Source organism: Delphinapterus leucas, chromosome 2 (genome assembly GCF_059928025.1).
Source record: "Delphinapterus leucas isolate spDelLeu-1000000601 "Yukka" chromosome 2, BTC_Dleu_Yukka2, whole genome shotgun sequence".
Taxonomy (NCBI): domain Eukaryota; kingdom Metazoa; phylum Chordata; class Mammalia; order Artiodactyla; family Monodontidae; genus Delphinapterus; species Delphinapterus leucas.
The window spans coordinates 83,482,829-83,501,279 of NC_143130.1; the positions used below are offsets into that span (position 1 = coordinate 83,482,829).

Sequence of the window (18,451 nt, forward strand, 5' to 3'; positions counted from 1 at the left end):
CCTGACGGAATAGAAGTAATAATGATTCTTTGGGACTCATTTTCAATGTGAATAAAGAGAGTTTGTGGTCTGTGGTCCTCTCCAGTTTTTTTAGGTTTAGCTAATAGTGAAGGAAGAAGCAGTGTGGAAACTGGGTGTCAGTAAGCCTGTGTTCTAATACAGCTATGGTATGAAACACCTAGGTTCCTACCAAGTGCCAGTGCTAAGAAATTATGGACATTATTTTATTTATTCCACACAGTAGTCTTGTGTGAAGTAAGTGCTGTTATTATCCCACTTTTTCAGATGCAGTACCTGTGGCTTAGAGGGAAAAGGCAAGTTGTCCACAGTGACACATCTAGTAAGTGATAGACCGAGAAAAACAAAGCCAGATTTGTTTAACAGCAAAGCTGTGCTCTTAAATATTATGCTGTGTTTCTTCACACCTGGATTCAAGCCACTTAACCTCTCTGAGCCTCAGATACTTTTATCTGTAAAACAAAATGGTGGAACTAGGTAATCTGTAATATCTTTTAAAGCAAAAATATTCCATGAAACTTTGCTTTTCTTTTATACTAGACTTGGTCATGCTGTTTTAAAGGACAGCAGTAGTGTTCTGAGATTATTTTTGTAGAGACAAAATGTATAAATTGTTCACTGTTTTAGAACAGAGTTTGCTATTTCATGGCACTGGAATTGGTAACTTGCTAACATCCTTAAAGAATTAATAGACTTTGAACAACCAGATTTAGTGCTCCATCAAAAGCACGACCTGGCTTATAATGAGGCACTTGCCTTTTGAGAGAATCCAAGGGTTGTTCATTAATTTTCTTAGTCAACTGCCTACCTTTAATTATATGTAGTTTCCTTACATTAAAAATTTATAAAAGAATATCTCTGGACTATTTCTTGAACAAAAATAACTCTTTTTTATTATTTGGTGTTCGGTTGTTTTCCAGATTCCCTTCCTCAGAAAGTTCTCAAAGGCCATCACCACAGTGTTACTTCCTTGCTTTATCCACATGGTCTCTCTTCAAAATTAGACCAAAGTTGGCTGGTGTCTGGGGACCAGGACTCATGGGTCATCTTGTGGGATATCTTTACTGAAGAAATTTTGCATAAATTCTTTTTGCAAGCTGGTTTAGTAACGAGTCTTTTGATGTCACCAGAGAATTTCAAAGTAAGTTAAGATAAAGAGTGAAACATAACACATAAATTTAAGTTATACATATAACATTTCAGAATGTTTAAAAAATGTAAGGAAGAATAACCCATATTTCCACAGAAAAGAAAAAACCATAATATAACTGGATGATTTTTATGAATTCCTTTCTTATATTTTATGCATTTTATTATTTTTACAGCTTATACAGATAATTTGGTTCTAAAGCAAAGGTCTCATCAATTCTTGGCTTTACAAAAGTCAGTTAATTCTCTTTAAGTACTTATACGTTTGTTCTTTTTTTTTCCTAGTTCTACATCTTAATTTTTAATGGAATTTTCTTTTTAAATAAAAGTAATGGACACTCAATGGAAAAATAAATATGTAGGAACTGTAAATTAAAATTAACTTTTGCCTTCAACAATTTAATAATAATAATGATAGTTACACTTTCTTTTTCTTAAATAGATTTTTGTTTACTCTTTCATCTATTTAACAAATGACGAGCTTTAACAAATTTACGAGCATCTACCTTGTGCTGAGCAAAGGAAATACTTTGAGATATAATTTTCTCATGCAGTGTCAGCTTAAATTCAGCTTTCATAAAGCTGATATCTTTGATAAAATATGGACAGCCAAGTTTTGAGTTTTCTGAGTTTATAAGCTAGTTGATTGACTTGTAAACATTATTTCTCCATAGTAATGTTATGAAAAATCAGTTCCAAAGTAAAGTCAGAGAAAACTTGCACTGTATTTTTGTAGTAAGAAAAAATGAAAGCAGTATTTCAGGAACAGAAATGATTAACCAAAACAGTAAAACAAAGTTAAGTGACCCCTCCCCCCCCCCAAAAAAAAAAAAACCTATGTGGTGATTTGGGATACCTTGATATATCTTTTATTCCTGAAGTTCTCCCTTTTTCAAAAAAAAATTTTTTTCTCTCAGCCCCAGGACCGTAGTCCAAGTCAGTTCCACTCCTGACCCCTTTTACTTCTGCCTCAGTCATAGATGATTTAACTCCAAGGATCAGGACACATTCAAAGTCAAATAAAAAGGGAGTTTATTGAAAGGGCACAAGGGGCAATCCCTAGGCATCCAAGACAAAGCACTAGAGCAAGGACCTACAGTGGAACTTAAATTCAGAAACCAAGGCTACTCTTTGAATCCACTGCTCCAAAATGGTCTGCTTTTCTGTGATTGCTCCATTCTCTTGCCTCTTCCTGTGATTTCTTTTAGCTTTACAATTTCAAACGCCTAGAAAAGAGAATCTGATTGGCCTAGTGTGGGTCTCTAGTATACGTCTACTCCTGGCCATAGGATCTGTGTTCACGTGTTATGTGTGTTCTCTTGTGTTGTAGGTGTGTGTGAGTTTCCTGAAGTACACTGGGCTGTCTATTCTAGAGACTGGGGGTCAGCAAGGTTCTCCAAGAGGTAATAGTTGGGCGGCAATGCCCTCTGTGCCCCATTCTACAAGTCCAGGCTCCCCATATATCACATCTGCCATTTTGTGATCCCCCCTCCCCCCCTCAGAATATCTGTAGTCTCCTTTACAAGTATTAGGAAAAATAACAAGTTCTCCAATGCCCCACAGAGAGAGGTCAGTGATGGGCACTGGGAGATTCTTCAGGAACCCTAGCTGATGCTTTTAACATAGCAGACGAAAGTCTGGCCAGGTGCCTTAGTCAAAGTAGGAGCATCGACATAGCAAGATGGTTAGAAAAGAAAAAAATAGCAGAGGAACTACCCACTGCCCCTTCTCACCACACCCCAGCCATACCCATTGATGGGCTGATCAGTGCATGGACCTCGTGGTGAGGCACAAAGCTGCCCTGTAAACCTCTCCTAGATGAGCCTCAGCAGCACCCAGCAAGAATAGTCTTTGTCCTAAACTATGCTGAAGGTAACCACATGCTGACATTCTTGAAAGTATCTTAAGAATCTTTGTCCTGTGAGACTATTTTTGGTCCCTGTGTCTTTGAAGCTGTACATTCAGTTGGAACTATCTAATGCTTACCTCTTTTAGATTGTGTCTACACTGAGTTTCCTGTTTGGACTAGAATCTGTATAGTTCTGGGAACAGCACCAAATCACATTTTGAGGCTCTAAGTGGAAGATATCAGCTCATGATACCCTTGGGCCTAAGCTTGTGTCTACAAATAGCTTCTTTTTGTGGCAACAAATTAGTTCTGGGGTTTATTTTATTCTGCATTATTTCCGATGTCTGCCTCGCTGCCTGAATCTGCTGAGTGATGATCAAGTCCTTCATTTATCTTATAAGTAGATCTGGCCTGGAATTCTCCTCTTTACTTGTGTCTTTTGACCTTCCTAATAGGTCTTTGAATTTAAAATCTGCTTGGTTTGTAAAGCTCCCCTGTGCAGTGTTATGTGGAGAGGTGCCACAGAAAGCAGAACTGTCATTTTGTGAATGGGATTTTAACAAAAACTTATGTTACTAGGGGGGAAAATCTGATTTAATTTTAAAGAAAGCATTTGACTATTAGCTTACAAAGAATGCCATTTTTTTTTCATAGCTACGAAGTCATCAGGTAATTTGCTGTGTGTGCAGTGACCATTCCGTGGCTCTCCTTCACCTTGAGGGGAGGAGGTGCCTCCTGAGCGCCCGAAAGCACCTTTTCCCTGTGAAGATGATAAAATGGCATCCCGTCGAGAACTTTCTAATTGTTGGATGTGCAGATGACTCTGTATACATCTGGGAAATTGAGACAGGTAAATTGAAATTTTACCCCTTTTCATCCTTTATATCTTTATGCATCAAAGCATTTGGCTGGGTGGAGAGTTCCAGAAAAGACACGGTGATGCCCTCACTTGCTTTTACCTTTGGTTGGGCTGCATTTAATGGCTTCGTTTGAAGGTATGTATGGAAAATAAACACAACGGCCCAAGTCAGATCCTAACCCACTGATGATTACCTGACAGAGCAGTGCGCAGGAATGAGCTGGATATTTCTGGAAGCTATAAATAAAAACGTAAGTTATCTACTTTAATTATTAACAAGAGAGAAATTTAGTGTCCTACTACTAGTCTCAGTCATTGAATTCTGCTTTCTTCAGCATACTCACCATCTCAGCAACATTTTGAGCTAATTGCTGATCAGTAATAATGGAATATAATTAATTACAAAACTCCAAAATGTTGAGTCAGGGGAACTGAAAACTGAGTGGTTCCATTGAACTTTTGATGTCAGAGCATAGAGAATGTATAGTTTGAACTTTTAAGTTTTTCAAAAAGTTTTACTATATAACTTAAGATTGAGAGTAACACATTTCAGGCCAATGCTGGGAACAAATCAAATAAAGCGAGGTAATGAATGAATGTGAGTCAAGGGAGTGCCCTGGAGAGTACATTTTACTGAAACCATTGCATGATTTGTATTGATTAATCAGTGGTGGCTTTATGCTGGGTGTTGTGAACAGACTGGATAGCTTATAATAGTTTAGAGCCATACTTCACCAAAATAATTGCTATTTTCTTTACATTTGACTTTCATGTATTAATGACGATGGTACACGGGGGATGCAAGATAATACCACCTTACATTTGTGCTTTGCTTTACAGCTTTGATGGGCCTCATGCTTATTTCCCATTAGATTATCACAACTTCTAGGGTAGGTAGAAGCGGTATTATACCCCATTGCATGGATGAGGAATTTGTTGCTCTGATCTGTAAGTGTGCTAGGTTACACACTAGTAAGTGGTGAACCAATATGAGGCCCCCCTCCCCGTTGTTCTTTGCACATATTCACAAGATTAAGAGAGTTTAGAATTCTTAGGTAATCTATCAACCTGAGTGATGATTGAGTATAATGGATCAAACAGGTTCTAATGCCTGGACTTGCCTCCAGGACCTGCAAGCAAAAACTGTATGATCTTGGACAAATAACTTGGCTTCACTGCTTGTCAATTTGCTCACCTATGAAATAGGAATAATAATACTTGTCTTCCTATTAGGATTAAATTAACAAATACCTACAATTCTTGTAAACAGAGCCTGTAGATGCCAAGTCTTTAGTAAGAGTCAACTATTATTAATATTATTTAAAAATGCAGCAAAATCTTGATTTGTGCTAGTGAAATATGAATCTGTAAAACACATACACTTATAAATGTGGGCAACTGCATTTTTTAATGGTTATGATAGCATGTATGTATTTATTTATTTATTTTAACTTTTTATTTTATATTGGCATATAGTTGATTAACAACATTGTGTTAGTTTCAGGTGTACAACAGAGTGATTCAGTTATACATATACATGTATCTATTCTTTTTCAAACTCTTTTCCCAATTAGATTGTTACAGAATACTGAGCAGAGTTCCCTGTGCTACACAGTATATCCCTGTTGGTTATCCATTTTAAATATAGCGCAACTGCATTGTCTTTAATTGTGAAATTGTAAATACTTGCTAATCAAACATATTTTTTCCTAGAAAATGGAGTCTAGCAAGAATAAAAAAAATCTGGGCACTCATAAGTGTTTATGGTTCCATTGCCCCACCAGGACACCTTTCAGGCTATGCAACTTTTAATTTATCTGTTCCTGATGGGGCAGGCGGTAAAGAAGGGAAGCCAAACCACTAGTACTTCTTGAAACCATGTTATTCCCACGTCGTATTTTAATTGTATTATTTCTTTTTATGCTCCCAAGATATATAACCAAATGTAGAACAGTTGAAAAATACAGAGAAACATAAAAAAATCCAAATAATCCTATCCCACTGCCTAAAGATAGCTGCTATTTATATTTTGATCTACTTTCTGTCAGACATCTTTCTATGTCGATAAATAGATGTCTATATTATATTTCAGTCACAGTCCTGGCCAGAAATTGAAGTCAACCCAGCTGGGTTAAGTGAAGAGACTTTAAGGAAAGGACTCTTTATAGGGATGTGGATAGGGATTAAGGAACAGACAAGGAGTGGATAGTGAGGCCATCACCCAGACAGTAGCAGTATCAGGAAGCTCTTACCACCTCTAGGGCTGAAGTGAAAGACAAGAAAATAGTGGTACTGGAACCCAGTTAAGCTGAAGCCAAAGAGGAGTGGATACTCCCTGGGATCATGGAAGAGAAACAGCTCCCACCAGAAATGCAGTACTGATACAAAGAGAGAGTTGGAAGAAATTCTCTTCTCTCTCCTTCTGCAGTCACCATCTTCATTAGTTTAATCCAACTGGAAGTCAGAAGGATATTCAGTTCTAGGCATGAGCCAGGGGCATAGAACAGGACACAGAAGGGTATTGGAAGGATGGAGTGGGTTGTCAAATGGACAATAATTGCCATATTGGCCATTATGGACACACCATACTTAAACTCAGGAATCTCCTATAGTTGGTTATATATATTGTTTCCTATAAAAAAAAAAGCTTGTTTTAAAATGGCCATATAAAATGATATGCACATGTTTAGTGCCCAGTTAACTTATAGGATATTTATTCCAAATGAAGCTATGAGGCTGTTTATCTCTTGGTGATCTACAGTAATAGGTTATAAACAACCATAACTCAACTTAAGCTTATTATTGGTGAAAATGTTACCAATAATTGTATCATTGCCTTCACATTCGTGATGTGCCTCTTCACTTTTTCAAAGCATCCTCCCCTCGATAATCTCATTTGAGCCCCATGACACTCTGGAGATGGCTGACAACTGAACTCCTTACCACACTCATTCCTTTTGAGTAAGTCTATGTTGTTCCTTTTAGTCTGTGTCTGGTATTGGCTTTGTTTTGAATTGCCTTTAACCTCAGCAATTCCAATTTTGTTTAAAATTTAATGAACTACTTTTTCTTTCTCAAGCTGTATTTCATCTGGCTAAGATACTTCCATTATGTTTGCTGTACTTGATATCTTTTTTATCCTTTTTCTGTAAAGGTGGGAAAATCCAGGATCAGGAAGACTTTCCATTTATAGTTTCATAAAGTGAGGAGAAAAAATGCCGGCTAAGACCAAAACAATTAGGCTGAAAAGAGGTCTATGAGGGTATAGAATATGCTCGTTCACTGACATGCCTGGCACATGAATAAATGAACCAACCCAAGTTTTCTTGGACTTCAGTAGACTGAGTACAAATGAGTTCATCTTACCGTTGGCCGGTTGCAGTGGCTCTTAGAACGTGGCTGCCCAACTGTAGATAGACCCTTAGCTTTCTCTTCCAAGTCTCCCTTAGGGTTTCTGGAATTCACAGGCGCATATCTCACTTCCTTGTGTAGAAGTCTGTGTATTTTCTACGCCAGCCAATTTTTCTTCTTTTTTTCCTTTTAGCTTTGCTAAAAGGTTCAAACTTGGTTCCATGTGTGAACAGACCTATTCTCTGCTCCATTTTTCCAGCCCTCTGCCTCCTCTAAATACATGGAGGAGAATAAATTGACACTCAGGCATTTATCAGATCTTTCAGCACTAGAGCAACTCCAGAGCTCCTAGAGAGAGAAATAGGAGGTGTCAGCGGGATAAGGATTTGGGGGCAAGAGACCTAGAAATAAAAGGCAGGGGAAGGGGATTAAAGCCAAAGGTAATTAATTCTCAACTGTATCAAAAGCTCACCTTGGCAGAAGGTTGGGGGGTGGGGTATAGGTCAGTCCCTGTGCCACCTTCCTCCAGGTGTGGAAGATGGGATATGAGACTTTAGTTTATCACAAACACTTTACAACAACCTATTCTCACTTTATTCATGAGATGTATTTATTCATTTATTTATTCTCTTTGGTACAATGCACAAGCATATTCTAGAGCCACGTACCCCCATGCGTATCTTACCTTGAAATTGTCTGAGGTGTATCTTTTCAGTGACAGGTGGCATAGCCAGATATGTACCAGGGTAAAGTTTGGGATCATAGGTGGGCATGCTCATCTCATGGGAGAAGCAAACAATCACAGCAGAGGAGTATTTATGCAGCAGTGGGGCCCCTTGTCTTCTGGCTAAAAGTGCAGTGCTGCCAGGTTGGGAGTGATGAGGGCATCTAGTTTTGCTTATTGATTTAGCAGATGTCCCGTGATGTTTAGGCCTGATTAGGAAGGGAAAAAATTGGAGATGTCATTTTGATTAATATTTGAGCTCCCACAGTGTATTTGACACTGACAACTCTGGGCAGTTTTGTCACCCTCATTGCTATGAGACACAATAGAGATAATGTAATACTGATTTTTTCCCCTAAAATGCATACCAGAAATTAATCTCTGCTCTTAGTTCATTTTTCTTTTGAGAATTGAATTTAAATTAATTCTGAGGACTTTTCTGTTCACAGCAATGGATTTACATAGCAGAAAACTTGTATAATGAATTTCTTGTGTGTTATTAAATATAAATGATATTATTATTGAAGGTCTTCTGTTAAGCTTATGGCCTGTGTTGTGAAATATGCTATATTAAACAACTGAATTTTTTTGTGGGAAAAATGAAGGCTTATTTGCTTGAAAATAAAACATTTATTGATAAGATAGGTCAAAAAAACTTTTTCTGTAAAGGGTTGGAGAGTAAATATTTTCAGCTTTGTGGTCCATATGATCTCTTTTGCAGCTACTGAACTCTGCCCTTGTATGTAGCACAGAAGCCATTGACAATACATAAAGGACTGGGTGAGGCTTTGTTCCAATAAAACTTTATTTACAAAAGCAGACAACAGGCTGGATTTGCCTTGCAGCAGTAGTTTATAGACCCCTAAGAATGATGGTAGTTTTTTTTTTTCTCTTTAATTTATTTATTTTATTTTTGGCTGTGTTGGGTCTTCGTTGCTGCACGCGGGCTTTCTCTAGTTGTGGCAAGCGGGGGCTACTCTTCATTGAGGTGCGCGGGCTTCTCATTGCAGTGGCTTCTCTTTGTTTTGGAGCACGGGCTCTAGGCACGTGGGCTTCAGTAGTTGTGGCATGTGGGCTCAGTAGTTGTGGCTCGCGGGCTCTAGAGCACAGGCTCAGTAGTTGTGGTGCACGGGCTTAGTTGCTCCGCGGCATGTGGGATCTTCCCAGACCAGGGATTGAACCTGTGTCCCCTGCATTGGCAGGTGGATTCTTAACCGCTACGCCACCAGGGAAGCCTGATGGTCATTCTTTTTAAAGATCACTATTTTGACACCTCATTCTAAAGCAGTTTGTAATTTTAATTCATTATACTTCACTGACTCTCTATGGTTATACCCATTTTGCAAAGGAGGAAATGGAGCACAGAGATTTTTTGAATCCGAAGGTCCCCAGGCTGAGCACTGGAATGTGTGTCTCTCTTTCGTTCTGGTGTGTTCTTCACTGTACCGTACAACAGGAGCAACTTCTGCAGATGGAGGTCAGCTTTTTGAGACTGTCAAGCAGGGAATTACATAAGAAAAACTCTGAGAAGAAAAGAAATGGCTACCAGGAACCCCCCCACCCCGCCACTGCTCCCTTGAAGGAGAGGGTCTCTGGCTATCTCTTGGCACCTGGCTCTCAATTTACATGCAGTTCTAACAGCCCTAGTCATCAGATTTCTCAGATGACAGATTAGAAACAGCAAATTGCAAGTGGGGAGACTGTTAGTGGCAGGCACTCTGGTAGCAGAAGCAACAGCTGACGGGAAGGGAGGATAGGCAAAACTATGTGTCACTGCTCAGGGCAGTCTTTCCTGTACTCAGGGGAAGACGGTCACCCAGAAAAATAAATGCTGAGATTGTTTCCCTTGTTCAGGAAGCTCTTAGATATGTTATGGGCAGCTGCCAGTCCCCTTCCTGTGGCTCCTGCTGGGGAGCTGGGCTTTCTCTTTCCCAGCACTAGCTTCAAGAAGAATATTTAAAGGCATTATATCCAAGGTGGATTCTAGACCTAAGAAAATCTCAGAAGTGGCTTGGGGCCTGGAGTTCAAGGCCAATGAGTGGGTAGAACTGAGAGTCCATGTGAATCTATTTTTGTTCATGTCTTCTTGTGTCTGCTCAGGTAATGTGAGCTGTGTGACCTTGAGCAGGAAGCTTTACTGCTGCAGTGTGGCCTGAGGATCCAGCCTCTGGTTATGACATGGTTTCTGTGGGAAAACACATTCTGAGTTTTAAAACAACCATCTTATAAACAGACCATTGGAACAAAGCCTATGAATATGAAATGAAGGAAGTAAGGAAGAAGATAATACATTTTGGAGTTATTTTCACCACAGGTGTTAAATTTCCTCTCTCTTAATTTCTTTTTCTTAGTGAAATGAGTAGCAGTTAGCTATAAAATTATTCAATCTACTATGATGCCATGTAAATGAAGCATTTGTTCTTCCGTGGTTTCAAAGTACAAGAAAAAAAGAAAATTTAAAAACTAAAACTATTAAGAGAGATAAATGAAGTTTGTCAACTAATAGCTAATAGGCCACATTTTTAGAAAACATCCAGTGTTTAATCTACTATAGATCTGAGTTTCCTTTAATTGTTTAGGGTGAGGTCTATATAGATATATGCAAGGCACAGTCTCCCAGATATATGTAGTCATATTTTCCCTAACAGAATAGAATCATGTGTCTAAATTCCTACTTTGCCACGCCAAAATATCACAGAAGGTCACTACTTGGAGGAGTAATTTTCCAGCCCACAAATTTTAGTTGGTTTTCTTCTTTTGCAGTATATGTTGGGTTGGCCAAAAAGTTAGTTCGGATTTTTCCATAAGGTGTAACAGAAAAACCTGAATGAACGTTTTGGCCAACCCAATAGTATATTTAGTATATAGTATATAGTATATAAAATAAAAATTTAAAATTCCACTAGTTACCAACTATTCCATTCTGAGGGGCAGTTTTGCTTGGTTTTCTCATCAAGGAAGGTCACCCCTTTGTAGATATAGGGGTAAAGTTATGTTGTGTCGATTGCCTTGTCAGCACAAACCAAGTATGACTTTCATTATATGCGTTTTAAAGGTAGGTTTTGGGTATGCAGCATCCGACAGGCAGTAGTCTCTCCAGTGTGTCATTTTCTCAAAGTCACGTTATTTTGTTGTGGTAGATTATAGATGGAACTCTCTTGGGATGATTGTTTTTAGAAAACAAAAATAGGATGCATTAAAGCACAGGGTGGGCTTTTTTCCTATATCACCTTTTCTTCTTTATTATAATAATTACTGATGTTATTGCTCAACATGTATTTTTAGTTTTACTGCCTATTTTTTGAATCTTTATTTTTTTGTCCTTGGTCCTAGTTATCACAGCTACATTATAATTTGAGATTTTGATTCACGCAGTATTGTGTGCACGTGCATGCAAGTTTTTATTGTACGCACTTGTGCATATGAGCTTTGTCTGCAGTTTAGCTACTGAATAGTTGCACAATTGTCAAAGTTCAATGTCTTGAGTAGAAATTAGCATCCAGAGGGGTTATGACCATGAGCCCTGAGATTCGTACTGCTGGGTTTGAATCTTGTTCTACTCTTTCCAATCTTTATTATCCCCAGTCAACTTTTAACTCCTCAAAGAATCACCATCTCTTAATGGCAATTAGCACTGAATAAACATTAACTATTACTTATATAAGTCCTTCATATATTACCATACCAGTTTATACTGAAAATTTCACTGTTTCTCCTCTTTACCTCCTGTCCCCACTCTAGTTGAGCTCAACAGTTACTTCTTATTCTGATGAAAGGCATACCACTCTGAGGTATACTAGAATTATCACATATGGCCTTGCAATAAAATCATGGAAAGTTTATCCCTTTGAAACAATTTGAAAAAATATAGGGCAACGTATAAGAATGTGGTATATGAATTATGCTAAAGTGCCCAAATGTACTGACAAGTATTCTAAGCTCTTAGCTGAAGGCAGGGATGAGGGCAAATTAGTGTAGTGGAGAGTTTTGTTACTAGTTCCCATAGCACAATGTACTTATAATTTCATACTTAAAATTTCATACTTCAGTAGCCTAAAACACCATAAGGGCAAGAACTGTGTCTGTCATGTTCACTGTTCTATTCCCAGAAGCTAGCATAACACCTAACACATGGGAAGAAATTAACAAATATTTGTTGAATTTAATTAAAAATTTAAAAAATATTTAACTTTTGTAAACAATATGCTACTAAACAACCAATGAATCACTGAAGAAATCAGAGAGGAAGTAAAAAGTACCTAGAGACAAATGAAAATGAAAACATATTGATCCAAAAGCTATAGGATGCAGCAAAAGCAGTTGTAAGAGGTAGTAGTATAGCCATACAAGCTTACCTCAGGAAACAAGAAAAATCTCAAATAAACAACTTAAACTTACACCTAAAGGAAGTAGAGAAAGAACAAACAAAACTCAAAGTTAGTAGAAGGAAATAAATCATAGAGATCAGAGCAGAAATAAATAAAATAGAGACTAAAAAAAAACCAGAAAAGATAAATGAAGCTAAAAGCTGATTCTCTGAAAAGATAAACAAAATTGATAAACTTTTTGCAAGAATCATTAAGAAAAAAGGGAAAGGGCCAAAATCAATAAAATCAGAAATTAAAAGGAGAAGTTACAACCAACACCACAGAAATACAAAAGATTATAAGAGACTACTAAGAAAAACTGTATGCCAATAAAATGGACAACCTAGAAGAAATGGACAAATTCTTAGAAAGGTACAATCTCCCAGGACTGAACCAAGAAGAAATGGAAAATTTGAACAGACCAATTACAAGTAATGGAATTTAATCAGTAATTAAAAAAATACCAACAAACAAAAGTCCAGGACCAGCTTTATAGGTGAATTCTACCAAACATTTAAAGAAGTGTTAACACCTATCCTTCTGAAAGTATTCCAAAAAATTGCAGAGGAAGGAACACCCCCAAACTCATTCTATGAGGCCAGCATCACCCTGATACCCAAACCAGACAAAGATATCTCAAAAAGGAAAATTACATATTACTGATGAACATACATGCAAAAATCCTGAACAAAATGTTAGCAAAGCAAATCCAACAATACATTCAAAGGATCATACACCATGATCAAGTGGGATTTATCCCAGGGATGCAAGGATTTTTCAATATCTGCAAATCAGTCAATTTGATACACCACATTAACAAATAGAAGACTAAAAACCATATGATCATCTCAATAGAGGGAGAAAAAGCTTTTGACAAAATTCAACACCCATTTATAATAAAAACTCTCCAGAAAGTTGGCATAGAGGGAACATACCTCAACATAATAAAGGCCGTATATGACAAACTCACAGCTAACATCATACTCAACAGTGAAAAGCTGAAAGCATTCCCTCTAAGATCAGGAACAAGGCAAGGATGTCCACTCTCACCACTTTTATTCAACATAGTATTGGAAGTCCTAACCATAATAATCAGAGAAGAAAAAGAAATAAAAGGAATCCTAATTGGAAAGGAATACGCAAAACTGTCACTATTTGCAGGTGACATGATACTATACATATAAAATCCTAAAGATGCCACCAGAAAACTACTAGAGCTCATCAATGAATTCAGTAAAGTTGCAGGATTCAAAATTAATGTACAGAAATCTGTTGCATTCTATACACTAACAATGAAATGCCAGAAAGAGAAATTAAGGAAACAATCCCACTTACCATCACATCAAAAAGAATAGGATACCTAGGAATAAACCTACCTAGGGAGGTAAAAGATCTGTACTTGGAAAACGATATGACACTGACGAAAGAAGTTAAAGGTGACACAAACAAATGGGAAGATATACCTTATTTTTGGATTGGAAGAACTGATATTGTAAAAATGGCCATACTACCCAAGACAGTCTACAGATTCAATGCGATCCCTATCAAAACACCAATGGCATTTTGGACAGAACTAGAACAAATAATCTTAAAATTTGTATGGAAACACAAAAGATCCCAAGTAGCCAAAACAATCTTGAGAAAGAAGAACAGAGCTGGAGGAATCATGTGCCCTGACTTCAGACTACACTACAAAGCTACAGTAATCAAAACAGTATGGTATTGGCATGAAAAATGGAAATATAGATCAATGGAACAGGATAGGAAGCCCAGAGATAAACCCACACATTTATAGTCAATTAATCTATGACAGAGGAGGCAAGAATATACAGTGGAGAAAAGAGTCTCTTCGATAAGTGGCACTGGGAACCTGGACAGCTACATTTAAAAGAATGAAATTAGGAAATTCTCTAATATCATATACAAAAGTAAACTCAAAATGGATTAAAGACCTAAATGTAAGACCAGAAACCATAAAATGCTAGAAGGAAACATAGGCAGAACTCTCTTTGACATAATTCATAGCAATAGTTTTTGGATCTGTCTCCTAAAGCAAAGGAAATAAGAGCAAAAATAAACAAATGGAACCTAATTAAACTTAAAAGCTTTTACAGCAAAGGAAACCATCAACAAAACAAAAAGACAGCCTACTGAATTGGAAAAAATATTTGCAAATGCTATGACTGAAAAGGGGGTTAATGTCCAATATATACAAACAGCTCATACAACTCAACATCAGAAAAACCACCTGATTAAAAAATAAACATTTTTCCAAAGAGGACGTGCAGATGGCCAATAAGCACACGAAAAGATGCTCAACATTGCTATTCATCAGGGAAAATGCAAATCAAAACCACAATGAGATATCGCCTGTCAGATTGGCTATCATTAAAAAGAACACAAATAACAAATGTTGGTGAGTATGTGGAGAAAAGGCAACCCTCGTCCACTGTTGGTGGGAATGTAAATTGGTACAGCCACTGTGGAAAACAGTGAGGAGGTTTCTCAAAAGACTAAAAATATAACTACTATGTGACCCAGCCATTCCAATCCTGGGTATATATCTGAATAAACAAAAACACTAATTCGAAAAGATACATACACCCCGAAGTTCATAGCAGCATTATTTACAGTTGCCATGCAACCTAAGTGTCCATTAACAGTTGAATGGATAAAGTAGATGTGGTATATATCAATATGTACAAAATAGAATACTACTCAGCTATAAAAAAGAATGAAATTTTGCCATTTGCAAAAACATGGATTTAGAGGATATTATGCTAAGTGAAATAAGTTAGAGAAAGAGAAATATTGTATGATACCACTTATATGTTGAATCTAAAAAATACAACAAACTAGTGAATATAACAATAAAGAAACAGACTCACAGATATAACAAACAAAACTGGTTACCAGTGGTAGAGAGAAGGGGAGAGGGGCAACATAGGGGTTGAGGAGTATGAGGTAAAAACTATTATATGTAAAATAAACTAAACAATGTATTGTTCAACACAGGGACTATAGCCAACATTTTATAATAACTATAAATGAAGTATAACCTTTAAAAATTGTGAGTCACTATACTGTACACCTGTAACATATAATATTGTACATCAACTATACTTCAATAAAAATGCAAAATAATTTAATCTATGGCTACTAAAAAGGAATTTGGAAAAAGTTTGGATAAGACATAAAACCTCTTCTGGGAAAAAAATTTAAAAATATTTAGCTTCTGTAAGCATAAATCACTCCATATGACTCATTATTCACTCCTAATGTATCATACTAATGTTCCTGCCTAATATTTAGCTACAGAAAATTGTGCCACTGTTAATTTGTGCACTTTTTGGCAAATCACTAAATTGATCAAAGCCTTAGTTTCCTCATGGTGATGGTGATGATACTTAATACAATGCTGCAGAAGAGATGTGAGAAGTTAGTATGTGTGAGAATGCTGGCTTTATTTTATTAATTAACCACATATATGTGTGTGTATATTACACATATATTTATATACATAAATATCTATATATCTATTTCTATCTATCCACATACATATAAATAAATAAATAAATATATATATATATATATATATATATATATATCTCACATGGTTGTGCTAATAAAAAAGAAACCAGAGCAACAAAAGAAAAATAAATGGAACTCCATAAAAATTAACAACTTTTGCCCATCAAAGGACATTATGAAGAATGTGAAAAGACAGCCTACAGAATGGAAAAACTTATTTGCAAATTATATATCTCATAAATGTTTAATATCCAGAACGTATAAAGGACCCTTACAACACAGCAAAAAGACAAACAAGGCAATTTTTAAAAGGACAAAGACTTGAATAGATACTCCTTCAAATAAGATATGCAAACGGCCAACAAGCACATGAAAAGATTATCAACATGTTAGCCATCAGGGAAATGGAAATCAAAATCACAATGAAATACCACATCACATTCACATTTATAATAAAAAAAATGGAAAATAACAAATTTGCCAAGGATGCAGAGACATAGGAACCCTTATAGATTGCCAGTGGGAATATGAAGTGGTGCAGCCACTGTAGGAAACAGTTTGGCAATTCCTCAGAATTTAACCAGAAATACCATATGAACCAGCAATTTCACTTCTAGGTATAGACCCAGAGAAATAAGAACATATATCTACACAGAAACTTGTACGTGAATGTTTGTACCAGCACTGTTTATAATAGCCCAAGGGTGGAAACAACCCAAATGTTCATCAGTGGATGAAGGGATAAACAAATTATGGTGTATACAATGGAATTATCATTCTATCCAAATGAGGAACTGATACAAGCTACAATTTGGATGCACCTCAGAAACATTATGCTAAGTGAAAGAAGCCAGTCATAAAAGATCTTATATTTTGTGATTCTTTTTACATGATATATCAAGAATAAGCAAATCCATAGAGGTAGAAAGTAGATTAGTGGTTATCAGGAGATGGGGAATGATTGCTTAATGGGTATCGGGTTGTCCTTCAGGGGTGATGAAAAAAATGTGAAACTAGAGAGAGTTGGTGGTTGCACAACATTGTAAATGCACTAAATGCCACTGAATTGTACACTTTGAAATGGTTCATTTTATGTTATGTCAGTTTCACCTCAATAAAAATAAGAAAACGCAGAAATACAGATAGTATAAAGGAAATATTTTTAAAAGCAGTAGAATTCTAAAATTTGTTGATAATCATTAATGGTTAGCATATTATAATTTTAATGTTTTTTCCTTTTACATATTAATCTATACAGAGACATGCTTATATTTATTTTGGTTTGTGAAAGTGTTTAATAAGGCATTATCCAATTATTAGTTCATTATTTTCATTATTGATATAACAACCTGGGAGGTATAATGGGGGACTTCAGAGGGTTTTTTAAACCCTAAATGAAATCAAGTATTTCTTTCCATTTTGAATGTAGGGAACATTTCACAGCAGTATTAGCAATACCTGTGACTTTCTCAACAATAGACATCACAGATAATCTTCATATCACATTACAATTGTTGCCAGTATCTCAAAGTATCATTTATGTTTATCAGTGTCGTAAACTTTTAGGCCCACCACTAGTTCTTGCTATTTAAAGACATTAATAAAGAAGCATTATAATTTTTTAAAAAATTATTTTGATGATTACATTTCAATATAATTGATATCCTTTATTATCCTGTGTATTTTATTTCCAACACTTTAAAATATTAATTGTGAGAAAGGGTTCATTGGCATTCCCACTGCTAAAGGGGTTCATGGCACAAAAATGGTTAAGAATTCCCTGTTGGTCTAAATGATTTGTAATGTGGGATGCATCAGAATTACTCAATGGTAGCAGTACAGTTGGGGAGTATAAATCGATATCTGCCTTTTTAAAAAATATCAGAGCAAAAATACAATAATAATAAAGAATTTAACCTTATTTTTCAACCAAATTAAATCCAACAATTAACAGTGCATCACTGAAGAGAGGCATATGAGTCTCATTGTATATTTTCTTTTACTTCCATATTAAGCCTCGGTAGACTCCTTTTACATGCATGTGAATACACACACACACACACACACACACACACACACACACACACACGTGAATGTATTGCCCACCCCCCCACAGGAATCTTCTGTAATTCCATGTAGTGAACATGAACCTCTACTTTGGTGAAATTATATAAATCTTCATTTGATTTTATAATTTTACAAGCTTTCAAAGTAAAGAAATTCCAAGGATGTAGACAAATTCAAGAAAAAAATAATCTTCATGGGGTAGTTTCTGCTGTGCTCTTTAAAAATCCATATATCACATTGAAAATCTATTAACAAAAGAAGCCCAAATAATTTTCTTTTCCCAAATTTGGATTTGTTTCTTTCTCAATCCTCATTTGTTATAAACATTTGAACAATTTTCTACATTTTATTGAAAAATTATACTTTATGTGAATATGGCTCCATATTGTTTTTAGATACCCCAGATGACTTTTAAAATTCTACAGTATATGATTAATTTTTATCTGATAACACACATATAGGAATATGCATGTGTGTGTATACATTTTAATTAATGTATTATTCAACTTCATCATTTTTTAATCTTCTGGCATCTT

At 36.1% G+C, this 18,451-nt stretch overlaps 1 protein-coding gene across 3 annotated transcripts in view; it reads left to right on the top strand.

Annotated features, from left to right (window-relative positions):
* Positions 1-18,451, top strand: part of WDR72 (WD repeat domain 72) — a 193,887-nt gene that overhangs the window by 26,198 nt on the left and 149,238 nt on the right. For all 3 annotated transcript variants that reach the window (XM_089907181.1, XM_089907183.1, XM_089907182.1), the window contains exons 11-12: positions 939-1,159; positions 3,671-3,866. In XM_089907181.1, the coding sequence (XP_089763307.1) occupies positions 939-1,159; positions 3,671-3,866 (417 nt within the window). The remainder of the gene's footprint in view (positions 1-938; positions 1,160-3,670; positions 3,867-18,451) is intronic.